The sequence below is a fragment of the Larimichthys crocea genome, chromosome XV (genome assembly GCF_000972845.2).
Source record: "Larimichthys crocea isolate SSNF chromosome XV, L_crocea_2.0, whole genome shotgun sequence".
NCBI lineage: Eukaryota > Metazoa > Chordata > Actinopteri > Sciaenidae > Larimichthys > Larimichthys crocea.
Window position 1 is genome coordinate 3756202 of NC_040025.1, and position 19588 is coordinate 3775789.

General features: G+C 40.5%; 1 protein-coding gene across 2 annotated transcripts in view; it reads left to right on the top strand.

The window, feature by feature from the left end:
• Positions 1–19588, top strand: part of LOC104919270 (plexin-A1) — a 255711-nt gene that overhangs the window by 219205 nt on the left and 16918 nt on the right. Inside the window, exons 20-24 of one of the 2 annotated variants that reach the window (XM_019272556.2) lie at positions 2961–3195; positions 8598–8746; positions 13381–13478; positions 14178–14336; positions 15618–15684. In XM_019272556.2, coding sequence (XP_019128101.1) covers positions 2961–3195; positions 8598–8746; positions 13381–13478; positions 14178–14336; positions 15618–15684 — 708 coding nt within the window. The remainder of the gene's footprint in view (positions 1–2960; positions 3196–8597; positions 8747–13380; positions 13479–14177; positions 14337–15617; positions 15685–19588) is intronic. The other variant, XM_010731243.3, reaches the window with a different exon arrangement.

Genomic DNA, 19588 nt, shown 5'->3' on the forward strand with positions numbered 1-19588 from the left:
GTGTGTGTGTGTGTGTGTGTGTGTGCGCATTAGCACATGTACTGTGTTTGTAACTCGTTTCTCATGCGTGCGTGTGTGTGTGTGAGAGAGAGCGAACGCTCATATGTTTTCTATTTATGCGCACGTCTTTGCGTGCTGCAGAGAACGACACAGCTGTAGCACAATAATATTCCCCATGTAGAATGACCTACATACAGGGGACCCCGATGGGGGTCCACAGATACTTGGCTTGTGAGTGCTTTCGTGTGTGCATGTGTGGGTGTATGTAAAGAAATGCTGTATGCGCGTGTCACTGTGTCTTTGTGTGTCCCTTCAGATGCTCAGCTGTGTGTTGGCAGCTGCACGCCTCCCTTGAGTTTTTCGAAGAAACTTGTTTGTTGTTTTGGCCTTCAGCTTTTTAAGTTCCTCCATCAGTCCTTCAGTCTGTCAGGAGAATAAAAATAGACATGTGCCTCGAAAATGTGTCTCCATCTTAATATTGCTCATACTTATGCAGCACTAATGTCATGTGAGGATATGTTTCCTTTGAGTTATTGTATTGGTTACACCAGTGTCCTCAGATTAGATTATAATTACCAGCTGGTGAGATGAGGGGTAACGAAGCGACCTACTATCTCCAATATTTGTCGAAGCATTGATAGAAAAAACTACAAGCCCTTTACTAACTCGTATTTGGAGTGGCAACATCCAAAATCTGTTTCCACTAATCTTTAAACTGGGTGTCCCACTCTTTTATCTTGTGTGGAAATATGTAGAAACCACAATTGGAAATGCACATTTTTCACAGCAGACACTTGTAGCACAGGTGTTACCGATAACATTAATGATGGCTGAGTTCTCCTCAAGTGTCACAGCGAGCCGGCATGAACAACATCAGGACCCTGAAACTGAAGCAGCTCGGTGGAATTCAGCCATCACTCATTTTCATTATTTACACCTGTGCTTTTCCTGCTGGGAAATGTGTTTGGTGGAAAGAGTCCCGTTTGGCCTCCAAATCTACAAATCTTGTAGATTCTGCTCTGAACTCTCTTTTTCAAAACATAGTGATAGTTTTGGTGCCTTTATTTCCAATAATTTGTGGTCAACGCAGACAACATATATTCATCTGCTGTGAAACTTGAACTTATTGTGGACAGCACAACAAGCTAAAAAGGTCCCCATTGACATATTATCACATGTGGCTACATAAGCCAAATATTCACTCTTTTCCTGGACTCTTGAGTGAAATATCCGGCTCTCGATTCACCAGCTACTTGTGAACTTTGTCTTTCCAGCACTTGGTGCTGGGTAGGCGGTGTACAGTACAGTGTGTTTATCAGCGAGCTCTCTCGCTGAAAACATGGCTGCCTGCTGCTGGTGGAAAACAGTGAGGAGAGCTGTGAAAGTGAACCCAAGTTGTTGGCTGTAAAGAATGATGAGTGGAGGTGAACTGTAGAGCTAGGTAATAATTTATTGTAGGTTCATCACTGAGGCCTAATACAGTACAGTATAAGTACAAGAAACTTGTATTCACTACATGAAACTTTGTCAACTTGTGCAAACTTCACTGATCTCTTTAGAAACTCTTTCAAATCATCAAATAATTTAACAAAGTTAACTAAATGAATGTGTGCAAAAATTTGAGGTTGCAAACCAACTCCTTTGCAACCAGATCATGTCCATGCAGCTAATTGGCTGCTTAATCTCATACAAGCCACTCTAATTGTCCCTACTATTGCAAATTTAATTTGTAGGTATTGACTACATTGATATTGATATAACAGCCTCTCTGTTTTATTTATTTTTTTAATCAGACTTTGATAATGTTAACATGAAAGTGCACTTACAAGAGCTTCAAAGTGCATAATCACACCTCATTTTAATGGGTTATCAACCCCCCTTGTGGATAGCCTGATTTGATGGATTCCAGTGCTGTGAGTTTTTTCTTTCCCTCCGAGACACACTGCGTTTATGTAAATGTATTTAGTCAGAAAAAAAAGAAAACATTACATGTGTTTGACTTTCCGTAATTACCAAGACTCCTTGGGGAGAGATTTAAATGCTGGTGATTACTTTGTTTGATTGCTTATACCGTGTGTGAGTATGTGTATGGTGTCTATGTGTGTGTGTCTTAGTGTGTTTGTGGCTTCAATGGTGTCTGCGTCTAACTCCGCTGCACTCCTTTAACCTCATTCACACACACGGCGCTCACTTTCTGACCTACATCAGTTTGTTAAAGTTGACAGTGATGAACGAGGACATTAACAAGAAAATATCCATTTTAAAACCCAAATAAGAGCCTAAATATCCACAGACAGTGCAGACGAAGGTAAATCATTGAAAGGTCTGAGCGAGTTAGCTCGTGAGATCTTCATTATCGGAACCGTCTGAAGTTGCTTCCCTGAAGGGAAGAATCCAAAAACCTTTCTTACATGAAATGTTCACAGCAGTCAAGGTGATGTAAGCCTCCCCAGCATAAGCCTGTCAAAGATCGGCCTGTTTAGTGCAGAGCAAATAAAATTTTAATGATCCTTGTGGTAGAAATTGGGTCAACCAACTTCTCTTTCGTCAGACCACCAACTTTCGATCTCTTCAGACCACCTCATCTATTCTCAAACCATCTGCTGTTGGAAGAGTGACCACCGCTTGGTTTTTATATCTCTCTGGAAGGTGATAGTTCAAATCCCCAGGTTAGCTCAAGAGAATCTGGTAGGGGAAAAGTAAATAAGTAATTTCCTCCCCCTTTACAGCTGCAGTGAAGCGCCTTTGAGCATTGAACTGAACTTTCAGCTCTGATAATGCAGCTGCTCAGCGGCGACCAGCAGAAGAGAGAGTTCACATTGATTACTATAAAACCGTATGAATAAAACAGAGAGCTGCTTCAAAAGAGACAACCTTCTCTTTGTAACAAGTATGTGTATTTTCACTTCTGATCATTAAAACAGTTTTCTGTGTGTGTGTGTGTGTGTGTGTGTGTACAGATCCGTGCCGGTGGGTTCGAGTACTCCCCCGGGACTCTTCACATCTACTCGGACAGCCTGCTGACGCTTCCCGCCATTATCGGCATCGGAGGGGGTGGCGGCCTCCTTCTGTTGGTCATTATCGCTGTGCTGATTGCCTATAAGAGGAAGTCCAGGGATGCCGATCGCACCTTGAAACGTCTGCAGCTCCAGATGGACAACCTGGAGTCCAGAGTGGCACTGGAATGTAAAGAAGGTAGGTGATGAAAGTGTTTGGGTGTCCACCAAACTTGGTCCAGTCAGGTCACAGCGGTTCACCTACGCTTACTTTTTTCTGTTCATACGTGACGGCTAACACAATCACAGCAACTCTATGTTAAAAATGCATGTTCTGTGTTGCACTATAAGACTAGAGATAGTAACTGATACATTCATTTATGCAACTATGCATATTTATTGGGATTTGCATAAGCTTTGTATTTACATTTTATCTACAGTAGGTATTTTTACTGGATTTAGCTCACCACTGGCATACAGAGGAACAGCTAGTCTGTCTCTGTCCAAAGGTTTAAAGAAATCCACCTACTAACAGTAATTAATGTCTTACACTTTCACGTTTCATCTGTACAAAAACTTGAAGCGTGACAACAAGTTGTCGTCTTAGGAGGGGGGTTATGTGCAGGACTGTTTCTTGGCCAGCGACTTACTGGAGTCGCTGCTGGTTGCCTGGCAACATTCGAGGTGATGACAAGGCAAACAAGATACAGTGTGTTAATTAGCAAGTTTTAGATGTGCTGCTAAGCTGATTTTTTTTTTGTACCTTAGGACAGAGCCAGACTAGCTGCACTAGTTGTTTCCATGTTATACTAAGCTAAGTTAACTTTGGCTGTACCTCAAACATTTAGATCTTCTCTAGAGCATGCCAGACGTTAAATTTGTCCTAAATAAACTCTGTGTGATTGAGTATGCAACCATACAGGATGAGAAAGTTGGCTGAGGTTTCATTGGCTGAACAATGTTCAGGATATTTGTATAGATTTGACTACCAAAGGGGACAAAACAATCATGAAGAGAGACAGATATACTGTAGAACTGTGAATGATGAAAGATGAAACAGGGTTTGTGCAGGTTATGGTTACTGAGGCAAATGCATGGCAAAGCAAGAGAAAGTTTTATTTAAGAAATGATACGTAAGAGAAGGAACTCACAGCCAGATTAGATACAGTTATAAGACCATCATCACAGCATGATGGAACACTTCTATGTGTGTCTACTACAAGCCTGTCATTGTGAGGGAGTCATTCCTCCAAAAGATCAGCCCTTTATTTGCTTATTTTTGATGATGGTGAAGCAGATCGCTGTCTGACGTGTCGGTTAACTGCCCTTACTTCTGAGTGAAAACACACCAGAACAGCCAAAGCATACAAAGTGTTGGTAAGGTAGATAATAAGAGACAGAGACGCGAGGTGAAAACAGTGAAAATGAGAAACATTTGTAAGGGGTGAGAGGAAGTGAGAGGGAGCATCTCTATACTCAATATAATGACACAGCCGTGATACAGAGTTAAAATACGATCACACCTCAGTCATGACACAGAGTCTAGAGCTCTATCAGCCACCAAGGATCAGTTGTCAAACAAAATAAGCAAAAGAAACTGCAACAGCTTTTGATTTAAAGTGCCACAGTGCCAGGGTGACCGGTGCATGTTTTCTGACATTTTCACAAAATGTGTGTTTAGCTTGTAGTGCCGTTTTAAGATGTTGTCACAACTAGAAAGGTCCTGTTCTTTCCCCTGACAGTAATCAATTCAATAGAAATCAAAACAGTTTTGCAGGAAGTGAAGCATAGCCTTACCCTCATCGCCCCCTCGCTCCCAAAAAATAAAGCACCCCGCCCCGCCTGCTGTACTTCCAGCTGGCCTATAGGGACAAGACAGTGTGTGGGCGGAGGAACAGATGAAGTGGGCGGCCCACTGTGTGTGTGTGTGTGTGTGTGTGTGTGTGTGTGTGTGTGTGTGTGTGTGTGTGTGTGTGTGTGATAGCAAATGCGTGAGGTCGGCTTCGGTCGAAGAGTCTTGAGGGTGAGAGACGGGACGTTTGTTTCAGTCATCCGTGAGAAGCAGACATCGCCCTACACTATCATAAAAGTAGCATATTAGCAGTCATGGCTAATTAGTAACACTTAGAAACACACTAGAAAGGACAACTGCTGACTGATGGTTCAGAGGAGGTAACTTGGCCGTATGAAAGGAAACAAAATGCAAATGGCATTCATGGGCAAAGCATTGTTTACATGCTAATAAGAGAACACCAAATACCGCAGCTTCACTTCCAGACATTGTCTTGACTGAGGTCTTTTCTTTGTGTACTCACATCAGAAACACGTGAGGGGTTTTCCCAGGAAAGACCTACCAGACACAGTGTTAACAGCAGCCAAAGAAAAAGATGTCATCAACTGGATATAAAATCATGTTACAGCAACAGTTGATCATGAGCATTAAATAACATGTCACCATCACGTCATCATCAGTCAGTGTATCTGAAATACTGGAGAAACTCATTTTAGTGAGCATGTGATTCTCTGTCTTCACTGGATTGTTGGCTCTGCACACTGTACACTGCAAAGCTGATTGCTGTAGACAGGGATCATAATATATCATAATATTAGTGTGATGATATTAAGCAAAGATGCTCACCCCATTTTTCATGTGGAACTTCTTGAGCTCTCCACTTGGCAAGAGGACTGAAGATGTCTTTAAACTGTGGTGAACAGCGTCTTCTTGCAGCAGGAAACAGAAAGTTTAAACACATGAGAAAAGAAAATTGGACACAATCATAGTGTATTTTGATTATAATGAAATAGCACAACTCAAAAAGCCTTATATAAGGCTGTGTCATGGCTTTTGTTTGAAGTGTGGTTAAAGTTTCATCAGTGAAAGTTAGATGGTAAGAAAGAAAGAACACAAAATAAGAGTTGAATTCATTAGAAATAAAATGCTTCATTACTCACTAAAATAGTGAATAGCAAGTCAGGAATTTTGCTGCTTATATGGTCTGGCATGGCCAGTAACATAATTCTAATGTTTTTTAACTTGAGAACTTTAGAGAGTATGTATTTTTGAAGGCCAACCTCAAAGTTAAGCATTGCGCTGCCATTCCACTGGATTTTAGATCATTGCCTCCAGAAGTAAAAACGTTAGGGTATAGACAATCTGCACCACAGTCACATGACTTCAACGTCACCATCACTAATTAACCCTAACCCTAACCCAACAACATCTGCAGTTTCATTTGGCATCTTGCAACTGCCACACATGAAACTTCAAAATTTACAAGTGCGTATACATTTACTGACGTATTTTATTCAGTTACTGAAACACAAAACTCTGAAGCTTAGACTTTATTTGAGGCATCTAACCAAAAACCTGTTCAAAGAAACCCACTGACCTCGAGATGAGGGACCAGAAGTGCAAAATGCTAACTCACTTTGGGGTTTTCAGCAAGTTTAATGACTTTATGACTCATGCTACTGGTATAATTCATCTTAGCATGTGACAGATAAACTCTTCAATGTTTTTTTATCTCTGAAGTAAACACACTGTACCTTACAGGGAGATTTTTTTCTTGTGGTTGCATTCCTTTTACTCTCAGTCAAGTCATCAGGTTATGATGATGTGTTTGCATCTTGCTCAAAAGGCGGCTGTGGCTCAGGAGGTAGAGTGGGTCATCCACCAATCAGATGATTGGTGTTTTGATCCCTGACTCCTCCAGTCTGAACCCCAAATTGCTCCCTGTAAGTCACTTTCGATAAAAGCTTCAGCTATATGACTAAAATCAAAAGAGGCAAATCACTTCAGCATATTTCAACTGTTTATAGCCACAGTGGCTGCAGTTCAGCAAAAGTTATAGTCTCATTTTCAGTGTTCGAATCAGCTTGATGTATTCTTTTCACAGACCTGCCAGCCAATCAGAGGGATGTTTTGTGATGGCATAATTTGCTATTTCTGCTTTTTGTATCGTTGATGTACTTTTTAAGCAGAACAATTTTCCATGTGAGCAATAAATAAGAGATTGATTAATGGATAGAGGAGGAGAATACCTGTCTATTTGAGTCTCCCTTCTACTCCCCTTTCTTCTTCTTTACTAGTCACTCTGCCCTTTGCCTTTTGTTTTTTTTTCTCCCCTCATCTCCACTTCTCTTCTCTACTTTCCACTTCTTCTCAGGTCTGACCTTTCCTGAGTGATCTTTCGCTCCTCTTTCTTTTATTTATAATCACTTATGTCATCCATCCTCTGAATTTACTTTCCTCTCTGTTTTACCATCCTCACTTCTCTACCTGCTACTTCTTTTCTCTTTCCCTCCTTTATCTTCCTTGCTTTCTCTCCTCTCCATGTCTCTTGTGGACCAAACCAGTCCAATAACAGCTGGGAGAAATTATGCATGAAAACTCATCCGTCGCTCTCTTAATAATTATCCACTCATGCAATTAATTGACTTTCCTTTCCAGGAACTTTGTTTTCTGTCTCCTGGTTCTGTTTTTCTCTCCCCAAGCTAGCTTTCCCTTTTTATTTAATTGTGTTTGGGTCTTTTTTGGACAAGCAAAGGTTGAATGTGTCAAGGCCAAGATACCAGGAAGAAATTCAGTTCATTACGTTTTTCAGCCCATGAAGTGTATTTTTTTTTTTGTTTTTTCAATGTATTTTTTTCTTTTTTGTTATTTCAGGATTTATGTGTACTGAAAAAGTTAGACACAAGAAGAAGAAAAAACACTCTCTTTCAATCACACATAACAACATGTCCAATCTAAATTGCTGATCCTGGATCTGTTATTATACTTTAATGTCTGCCAATCCTTGTATTCCCTCTTGCTTGTCTTGTCTGTGTTTTAGTTCTTATTTATTGCCTTTGCGGGCCTCTTTCTTCATCATGGCTGACCGTTACCTCTTCTCTGTCCAGCCCTTTTTATAAGACCCAGACACTCAACCTGAAATGATGCAGTTTGTCTGTCTGTCTGTTTGTAGTACAAGGGCCAGTTTCACAAAATAGATTTGTAAGTGCCACTTGTACATTGCAAATGGTGGCTGTATCATGATTCACAAATGATCACTCACAAGTTGCAGATACATTTTTTTGTCTATTTGTTTCGATAAGGGAAATTACTCAAAATCTACGTGAGGGGAAGTGATCTCATGTTGCATGTTATGAAACAGGCCCCTGAACTGTCAAAAATGCACCTTGTTAGTGCTCAGGTGCTTTTAAACTCTTTCAGTTCCCCCAGTTTTGCTTTCGGACAAATACAAGTGCCATTTTTCAAGTGCCAGTGGGGGATCATTCCTTGCTACTGTGCTACTGACTATTGCCTGCTATTTCTGGGGTTCCTCCTGTTCAAGCTACTTACTTGCTCAAAAGAACTGGCTGGTTACCATGGAGTGCTGAGTGAGTTGGGCTTTTTGCAGAAGGTAGTTACCAAACTAATGTACAACATGCAAGCAAGCTGGGATGCTAGTGCTAGTTTGTTCAAGAGATACCTTTGTACCGTCTACTTATGAATGTCTTATACCCATACTGCGTTTGTGGAGTAGTTTACATTCTGTGTTCTATATCACTAAATATCATTCTACAACGATGTTCAATCGTCCATTTTGACCTTTTCTGTAGCTTTTGCTGAGCTTCAGACGGACATTCATGAGCTGACCCAGGAACTGGATGGAGCTGGGATCCCCTTTCTGGACTATCGAACTTACGCAATGAGGGTCTTGTTTCCAGGCATTGAGGACCACCCTGTGCTCAAGGAGATGGAGGTACGGGTCAGTACACCACCAACCAAGCTTAAAACAAACTCACCATAAATAATCAATTGCAGTATAGCCAAGTACTAAGCTTTTGCACTAACAGACTAACATCAGAGGTAGAAAGAATAGCTGCTTATGCTAACTACAAGTAGTTCATCTCAGCAAGAAGTAGTTCTTAGAAGTACTTTGAAAGTTGGACTTAATGACATGAAAATGTTTCTCGGGCTTTACAGCTTCATACGTTTGTAGCCATTATCCCATGGCAGGTTTTAATCAAAGATGGGCCTCTCCAAAAGCCTGAGATCTGAAGCGAGAGGGACTCCAGACATGCTTCACCTTAAAGCAATCACATAACCTATATTTTACCTACTTTGTGTTAATGTATTCCGCTTGTCTCAATGAATGCAAATGACTCGGTATCATCATTAGTTTGATCTCATGGGACAGACGCTCGCCATATCCTCTTGATGTAAAGAAGTGGATTTTTAAAGTGAGGATGGCTTGAAGTTGACTGGAAAGGAATGTTATGTAAGAGATACAAGAAGATAAAACAAGTAAAGATGAAGCAAAAGATGAAGGGGAAGATAGCAAGAGGATTAGAGCAGAGAGGGAGAAGTAAGATTCAGGGTTACTACGATTGTTCCTTGCATTATACATCACTGTTAAGTTATTAATTAAGCCAGTACATGCAACCAACTCGCCAGCACAGCTGAATGGAGATAGTGCACCCGATTTATAGGGACATTTTACCGCTGAGACCAGGGGAAGTAGAATTAATAGTATGTCAACATAAACTACTCTCCTCCAAAGCTAGAAACCAGAGAGCCAAGTTTGTAATCAGCAGTATCATTAAGATGTAGAATCTGGTGCTGCTCCATTGGCTTTGATTGGAGCACTGACTTTTTGGAGTTGAGGAATAATTTGTTTGACCTTTTACAGCTTCATTTAATCGTTCTAATCCAGAAAATGGATTTATATGCCTAGAAGAAGAAAAAAAGCCCTCTGGGTGGTCTCATAGCTGCCTTTTTTTGATTCATTCTTAGTGATTCATCCTCTCTTATTTTTGGCAAGAAGGAGCAGTGGTGATTACTTCAACATGATAGAATTATCCTTGGATATAGAAAAAAAAAAGCCCATTGTGAATTTCAGCTGAGACTGTCAAGATTTAACTTTAAACTACTTTAAACTACTGGTAATCCAAAATCTGAACAAACACAGGGTGAGAGTGTTTTGACCAACAGGACTGTAGCGGAGGGTAAATCCAGTAAAATTCCATATTTTTCTTCCTTCTTATTTGGTTTACAGCTTTTACTGCCACACATAAAGCTTTGTGACATCATTCCTTCATTTATGGAATATGAATCTACTGTAGCATTGAACGTGCTTATCAAATCTAACTGCTTGCAAGTCCCTTATTGAATTTAATTAGTTTTGACTTCCAGAATTTATAACGGTATAAATAACTAAAACTTAAAACAGTTAATTAAATTCTTCAATCACCTTTTATTGTCTGAGACACCAGAAACACTACAGTGTTCACTTGTAGCCTAATTAGTGTAAATTAGATGAGCAGCATAAAATATGAAATGCTGATAAAAATGTATTGAAATAACAGCCTCATCTATCTTTTTTTTCATGAGCTATTGCTCCAAATACTGAAGGTCCTAAATTAATTAGATTAAAATAAGAAGCTTAAAATGTTGACATGATATGAATAAAAGTTTTCACTTGACCACTTGATGTACTGCACCAGAGTTAGGATGAAGCTAATCTAAAGTCACCACACTGACAATATAAATGCATGCACGACGTCACTCACAGGTTTCTGAAGAGCTGTTTTGAGGCTCAAATCTGTGGCACTGGCCGCCACCATGTTGGCAGTCCTGCCTCTTCCGCCTCCCGGCTAATCTAAAAAACGGCAAATATGTGGGTCTTTGACAGACCTGAGGCGGGCTGAATGACGCCTGGGTGCTCAAATAAGTCATCTGTAACAATACCCACCTGTCAGTCCACGCTGGTAATTATGCATCACTTTATATACACTTAATATAATTTGAACAGGTGACCAAGACTGTTTTTGTACCAGGCTGCAAATATGTTTATTTCTGCTGTGAAGTTGGACATTTTAACTTGATTGACTCATTCTGTAGCCAGCCTCAAGTGGATGTTTGAGGAACTGCAGTTTTTGGCACTTGGCACTGACACAGAGGCTGACAGATCTAAAATAGAACTAACCCTGGATGGTTCTTCTGTAAACCTTTAAATCTCTGTCATAGACAAAACAGACTAACATTCTTTGGCTTCAGGTTTTCTAAATAATTTAAAGAAATGTGAAAAATAGTTTTCATCAAATGAAGAGGTCCTGAATCATCAAATCTTCTCACCTTTTGACTTTTTTTGGATAATCAAAATAAAAGCAAGAGACATGACACTGTGGGTAAGATGTCCCCTGATACAAATTCCCAACAGTGGAAATCTGCCTTTAATTTGAGGTGTCAGGCAGGCAGAGAGGTAAAGGGATCTTACGTATTTTATAGTTATGTCTAGACTTCCTTCCCCTTCCCTCTGTATTTCCCCCAGGGCTTGCCGTTGTAATCCAATGGCCTGTGTAAACCAACGCTCCTAGCTTTATTGCTCTGTGTGACTGCTCTCTCCCCTAAGCTAGACAGCCACACTACACACCAGTTACGCACACACACACACACAAAAACATGCAGTACACACATACACATGCACAGTCTTGCAGATAACTCAATGTACCCTTTCTAACTCTCTACTTGAAATTCGGTAAAGACTGTGCAGTATGTACATGCATCTCCATCTGTCTCTCTTTCTTGTCTTCTCTCACTCTCACTCTCTCTTTTCAAACACACACACATGCACACAACACTCAGCATCCACCCTGGAGGCCCGGAATCTCATTTAGCACTTTAGAGAGAGGCCCAGACACTTTATTATGGCACACCGGAGGAGAGAAAGAATAGATGTTACAGTGGTACAAAAGGATGACAATAGAGAGCAAGAGAGAGAGAAATAGGTGGAAATGATGTGTTTGTGTGTATATGTGAGAGAGAGACACACACAAAGACCAAGAGCAGAGAAATTAAAAATGGGAGGAAGGCCAACGATGTGAGACGTGTGAGTGAGAGAATCAGAGCGGTGAGGAAGACGGAGCGAGTGAGCGACGGAGAGGCGTCTTCAGGGTGTTTAGTGTGTTGTTGATGAGTAGTGACAGGTGCCAGCCATTGGAACAAGCAGGGTGCACCTCTGTCACCAACCCTGACACACACACACACACACACTATCCTGCTATGCCCCCGATGCTCCTTCCCTCCTCTCCTTCCCCGTTTGACAGAATCTCTCTCACGCTGTGCTGGTTCAGGCCAGTCTGATTAGACGTTTTTTGGAAAGTTGCTTGAGCAGATATAAAGTCGAGAGTTCCGAGTGAAAGTGGGTTGTTGAAGCTTTATTGAAAGATTCAGTTAAGGGCTCTCAAGTAATACAACTGAGAGTGAGAGTGAGAGTGAGGGTGGTGAATGTGGAAAAGCCATTTTTCTTTCAGATCTGAGTGATCTAAATAGAACATTTACTAATATGAAAAAGTCTAATACCAAACAAAAAGGCTAAATCCCCAGACAAATACAAACAAGCAGTTCGAGGCCAATGATTCTCGTTCTCGTCTCATCGATATTCAACTGGAGGATGTTTTGACCAATCCACCCGCTGATGTCAGGAAGACAATTATGTCAAAGTGTCTGCTAAAATCATCTGTAGAGCAACAACTGAGAAACACTTGGATAGCAGCGCGCAGCAGTGCAGCGGGAGACAGAGTAGCCAATCAGTCTTACATTGCTGTTTACAAGCCAATATCATCATACGGTGGGAAAAAAAGTCTGCTTGCAGATGTGTTCAGAGTCTCTGCTCCGAGTGAGTCATAGTTTCTTATTATATAAATGTTATCCTGTGTCCAGGATTTGATTGCACATGCAAGTTTCTCACAGATGTGCTTATTACCTTATTTATTGATTGTGTAGTTTAGATTGTGTGTGCAGTATTTATCTATTGGTGAGAAAAGATGATGTGTCAAGGTAAAAAGTGAAGAAACACAAGCCCTACATTTCCCAAACAGGCATGTTTTAAAGGTTTCAGAGTGTAGCATCTAGGGTCATCTAGTGGTGAGGCAGCAGCATCTGTGACAGATAACTGCATCCAACTGAATACCCCTGTGAGTGTGAAGGAGAGCTGATGGCCATGTCTCCTACTTGAAAAGTTTATTCTCAGTGCCACATTATATATGTTGGTTTAGACCACAGCTGGCTTCCAGACTAGTTGCGTCACAAAGTCCTGCTCTTACATTCTTGTTAAACTGGTTCATTTCAGGTGAGCACAGAGAAACGTTCCTCCCTCAGTAATGAATATAAAAACAGCCTTCTGCTGTCAACACATTTCTTAGAGGGGGGTCCACTTTAAAAGCACAATTGTAACAACATGTAGCCCTTTGGGAAAAGGGAGGATTGTAAAAGGCAGATTTTTTTCTCCAAGAACACAATGACATGCATCTCCATAAATAATATGTTTGTATCTAGAAAATTGCTTGACAGTGCCATTCATTTCTGTTGTAACGTGTCTGTCTCTGTGTCTCTCTTCAGGTCCAGGCGAATGTTGAGAAGGCGCTGACGCTGTTTGGCCAGCTGCTGACAAAGAAGCACTTCTTGCTGACGTTCATCCGAACCCTGGAGGCACAGAGGTGTCTGTCTTTCTTTATTTCATTAATTGTTGTTTTTTTCCAAAAGGGATTCCTGCTATAAAATATCAAATACCATTTTTGAAAAATAACTAAATTAGATTAAAAGCAGGTTGTGCCATTCAACAGTTTAGCCAACTGATATTTCCAGCTATGGGTATAAGACCATGTAAATGCAGGAAGGTCGTCACTACAGCAGATATGAGGCTGCTATTTTAGTTCAGGTTGACAGCTACTTAAAGCTGTCAAAGTTCCCCTGTGGGATCTATGATGTGCTCACTGTCACTATACTGTGGGCTTAATGCTGCATTTTCTCAGGGATAAACATTGTTTTTACATTATTAAATACTAGGTAATAGCTATCAAGAACAAAAAAAAAGTATTTGTGTTTGGCGACTGTTTTTATCAATATAACAAATATGACACCCTGTGCTTTGCCTTGAATTAGAATAGGAAAGACAAATTGATAAACAGCATGAAAAAACAATTTAGCAGCTCAAATCACTGTAAAGCACTTAGCCAAATTGTTTATTACCAAACAGACTTATAACACCATTTGCTTAAGATTAAATGTGCATTAATATTTTAATGAGCTGTTAGGAGGTTAATGGTGCACATGTATTTTGGGGAACAGCTTCAGTCGTGTACACCAACAAAAGCTGAGGACAGATTTTTTAACAATTATATTCAATGCATTTCCAGGTCATTTTCAATGCGGGACAGGGGCAATGTGGCATCTCTGATCATGACGGCCCTGCAGGGGGAGATGGAGTACGCCACCGGAGTCCTGAAACAACTGCTGTCTGATCTGATAGACAGAAACCTGGAGAGCAAAAACCATCCCAAACTGCTGCTCAGGAGGTGAGGAGGATGTGGAGAGACATGAAACAAATATCGACTGCACTGTGAAACATCAGACAGATCTTTATTTCAGAACTTAAACTGTTGTTCATTTCATTTAATATCTTCTGTTATGTTCTCAAGTTCACTAAACTTAAATCAGATAGTTTTGAATTACAACAGCATGAGTCCATTTTGAACCAATTATTACCAAGTTGAGTATAGGTAACTCATACTCAACTTGGGAGCAGGAGAACCTGACATTTTTAAGTTGAACCAACTTGAAATGTTTTATAGTGACGTCTGCAAGATTAGCACAGATAGACAGAAATGAGGGATTCTGTTTGGATAAAACTAACTAGATGAACACACAGATAACCAGGTAGAAAGATGACACATGAGATGGCCGGAGAGGCAGACAGACATAAAGAGAGGCAGACTTACTTTACAACTTATTTATATGTCTTAGTCACCTCTGACAGGAACAAACAAGAAGAACCACAAACATAATCCAAGTACATCAATAAAATGTGTCTGTCTCTGAACAGCTTTGTCCAATCTTTACAGCCCCACCAGCAGAATATATATTAATAGAACATCAGAGGAACTACACATTGTTAACTGTTTTCTCTTTAATTTATCTATTTGCAATATCACAGGAAAGACAGATCGCACCACACATCTCTGCAAAGATTTGAGGTGTGAGCAGAAGGAGGAATTTAAGCTACTCTGACCTGCTCTCAGTAGTACTTCTGTAGAGCATTTATACAGCGAGGGAAGCTCCGAGTTATGATTCAGGGCTCTGTTGCTTCTTTTTATGGGTCTGAGGCCAGAAAATGGTAATACAGGGAAAATACAGTGTTCTGTTGATACATTTCAAATTGATTAATTCTGTTTAATTTCTAGCGTAACCCATGGAGTCTGTTAGTTGGCACACAGCAAGCCTGCTGAACAAGCAAAAAAAATGTGGAAATAATGCTCCAATAATAAATGAATAATGAATGAGTATTTATTCTAAAAATGAGCTCATTTTCAGTCTGTTTTGGTGAAAAAAGTGTTAAGTGTCTTGAGTGCTGTGATAATCCTACAAATGACAGCTCACAGCTCAGGTCACTAGTGCAAAACCGTTCTTTTAAAGGCAAAACTAACAAACTCTAACCAAACGTTTCATCTTTTTCCCTGTGATGAGCACACAATTACATTATGTAGAAGCGATGTGTTTTATTATGTTAGTCCATAATTTCTTTACATTTTTCATACTTTGTGTTTGTTTTTCTTCCTTCCCTTCTCCCCACACATCAGAACGGAGTCGGTTGCCGAGAAGATGCTGACCAACTGGTTCACGTTCCTCTTGTACAAGTTCCTCAAGGTAAGCCCAGACGACAAGGCACATCGTCTAATATCCTTATTCCATCTGTTTGCTGAATCTTTGATTAATAGTCATCATCTAAAGTGGATTTATATTGTGCCGTGTTTTTAAATGCATTTCTAGCACCCGTGTGTGTGAGAGTTTTATTAAATGCCTCTGGCTTCTATTATTTCCCCATTGCATTTATCTCACTGTGGTTATTAAAAGGGTTTTCCTGTTTCAGCTGCGGATTTTCTTGCCTAACAGTGCAGTATACATACAGTAGATCATCAAAGCCTCCCGGCATCATGTCTCTACTATTTAATGCCGTCCACACATCCTCTCCACTCTCCTAGTTTCACTCTTGTAGCTGACATGTCCTCCACACTGATCTTCATGCTGTTGTTTTAGCTCACATCGACTCTCCTTCATTCGTGAGGTTTCTGTTGCCATCGTTGGGCTGTCAGGCTCCTCTCTGCCTTGAGGTCATTTTGCCTAACCAGGGGGTGTGATGCTGCTCACACTGTCCTCACGCCTCCCCGTTTCTTCTTCATCCCTTCTTCCTGTCTGGCACTTTTACAGAGTCCAGTCAGAAGATGTTTTGTGATGTTTCCTCTCCACGCTCTAATTACTGATGTAAGACTTGAAGTTGTCATCATATGCCATTGTAATCCTTGTGGTAATTATTAGTGTCACGTAGTGAGAAAAAAATATAGGGAGTTCAGTATATTTAGGGGGAAAGATGGTATTAAACTGGGTGTAATTATCTCATCTTAATCAATATATAACTCAAATCCCCTTTCCTTTTCTGTTTATTCCCCTAGAAAATCATAAACACACCACGCCCCCACCCAAGCATTGCTGATTTACATTTTTTGATTGTTAGCGACGTAGGTATCTAAGCCTATGCCTCTCTCTGTACACCAAGAGCCATCATTTTATCCCTGAAATGTAAATGTCAGCATACAATTAGGGAGCTTTAATGAAGCCACTACTCGGTAAAGGCGAATCTCGTAGACAAGCATGCGGCAGCTGAGCGAGGAAGGCGAAAGCATAACGGTGTGATGTATGCTCAATCTGCCTCGTTAGCAGCTGCCCACCTAATTGGCCGGATGCTAACGAGGTTTTTAAAGTGGTGGTGGAATGAGGGAAGGAGGAGAATGGTTGGTGGAAGAGGCGGGAAGGAAGAGAGGAAAGGGGTTAGAGGTGGTGGGGACAGGGATGAAGAATAAGGGGGGCATGACAATAAGGAGTCAAGAAGAGGAGTGGAAAAAAGAACAGAGAGGATTAAGGGGGGGAGGGAAGGAAAGGAAGAAGGAAAGGAGATTCAGAGGGATGAAGGAGGGGAGAGGATAATGAAAATAAAAGTGTGAAATTAAAGAAGATAGTGGTAGCAGAAAGGTCTTTGGTTGAACCGAGTCATAGAAGAGGATAATGAAGGACAGAACATCTCTCATTCATGTGTTTTTTTAGCACATCAGAGGTTGTTTTTGTCAATGTGTCCAGAACATTGGGAACATTAGTCTGTAAGTAGCACAACATATGTTTACTGGGTGAAGAGGTGAAGGATGCAATGGGGGGATAAACAGAGTAGATAGAGTAAAAAAGGAACACACACATATATATATATTTATTTATTTTCCTTTATATATTTTTGACATTTTTCCTTTTCAGATTATTAATTTGTCTGATTTTAGGTGATAATAATAATCCAGCCAGCTTCGATCCCCAGGTTTAAAACCACTTCTTTCCTTGTTTTATTCAAACCTGCAATGACTGCTTGTTTTTATGGCCACCTGTAGGCCACAGAAGCACAACACTGACATTATTTATTTGCTACTGAACACCCCGCAATGTTCACTAGCTAGTGGCTGACTTTGCTGCTGTCAGAGCGAAGAGGCTGAACCAAAACATGTCACAGTTCATGCAGGGTAACAAGGATACGAGAAATAGACCCAAATACAGACTCACTGGCTGAACCTGGTACAGATCAAGTGAATGTACAAAAGCTTACAGATTGTCAGTCAGGCACAGTTCAAAAGCGTGAAAGGCAGTCCAAACAGGGAAACAAATGTATAAAGGAGTAGGCTAAATCCATAAAACATTTAAGGTTCAAGAAAACTGGGTAGTAGTCTAAACCGAAAACACGACGCAAGGAAACGATCTAACGCTTGAACATAGAATGAAGATACACAAGTGAAGGCAGGATGACAAGACACGGGTGAAAACTAATCAGGGAGAAACACAACAATGGCAGGGAGTAACGTTACAGACACAAGGAGAGGGGAAAATCAAATAAAACAGGAAACAATAAGCAGGAAACCCAAAACCATGAAAAAAACATTCAAGCTGTGGACCAGAAAACCAAAACAAGCTGAAAGACACTACAAAGCATTGCAGAGCTAGGTGATAATTCTCTGTGGATTGTGCGTGACACCTTTCACATTACACACACTGTTAATAAAAAAAATATTGATTATAGCTGTAAACAAACAAGTTCTGCAGGGAAAACACAGTCTGGAACACATTGATTTGCAAAAGTTCTGTTTGTCTTCATTGTTTCTTACCAGAAAACACACTGTGTGTATCCTTGATGTCTAACAAATGTATTGAGTGTCTTTTCTTCCTTCTGAAATGTGCAGTGCTGATAACTGCTACTAGTGGTCAAAACCCCCACAGGGTACCTCTAAAGCAATCAAGTTTTAAAGCTTAGTGGGAATAAGGAGGAAAACAACTAAAACAACTACTACTACACTTATCTGGCAATACGCCATACAAATGTCATTGTTTTGTTTCCACATCAAATATTATCAACCAAATATCTGGCAAAACCAGTAGCTACTGACATGATGTATAAGCCACTGTTATACCTGCTATAGCAGGATGTGCATTCAATACATATGCATCATACACAGCATGAAGAGAAGCTACATGAAGAACATCAACATGTCAATGTAAGAGAGACGAATGAAGAGATGAGGGTGATGAAATAAGAGTGAGGGGTAGAGGACTGGTTTTCTAGTGAGAGAGGAGAGAAAAAAAAGAAGAATGTGTGTGTTAGAAAGAAAAAGTGACTTGTAAAGTGTGTGTGAAGGTGAGACAGATAAATTAGTACTTTCCACTGTTCTCACCTGGACCTCATGCATCTCCAACAGACACGCACATACACACACACACACACACACACTGAAGTATCTCACTGAGCACCACGCAGTTGATCATTAAGCTCTCGTAGGGATGAGTATCGGCCGCGATGTGTCCTCTCTCTCCCCTCTAAACTGCTGCTACTTCAGTCGCGAGTGTTTTCCTTGAGCCCAAGTGATGAGTAAGGACGCTATTGATTGGCAAGTGCCTTTGATGGAGGAGAGAGTGGGAAACATATTTATAACATCTGTGTCTGGTCGCATAAGCTCTGAAATGTAAAAGAATAGGAGAGGACTGAAAAGATTTCAATAACGCTAGACCAGAAGAGGAAGAAAGAGATCACTTAAGGTTGATTCGCCCACTTGTCATATCCAGAAGATTTTAACATCTGATTTCTAAAACTCATCTAGATACTGTTGTGTTTTATTAGAATGGAAATCTGCAAACTTTTGGGCCCAAAATCAACATTAGAAAACTCTGTGCTTTTGTTCTTTTAACACACAGCTCACATATGGCCTGAGAAACAGCTGGAGTTAGTCAAAAGAATGTCATCAACAGTTTAACTACAGTAAAGTGGCAAAAGTCTGCCACTACACACAGATGGGGCTATTTGAGAAGAGTTTGTGGACCTTTTCAGGTGCTAAACAGTCACATTTGATTTGTCCTTATCCACTAAAGGACCACGCTGAGGTTTAGTGCTGGTAAAATGGAGGAACACAGTTTGTCTCACGCAGCATGTATTTTAGGTTGAGACACAAAATATGAGAGGGAATGGAAATTA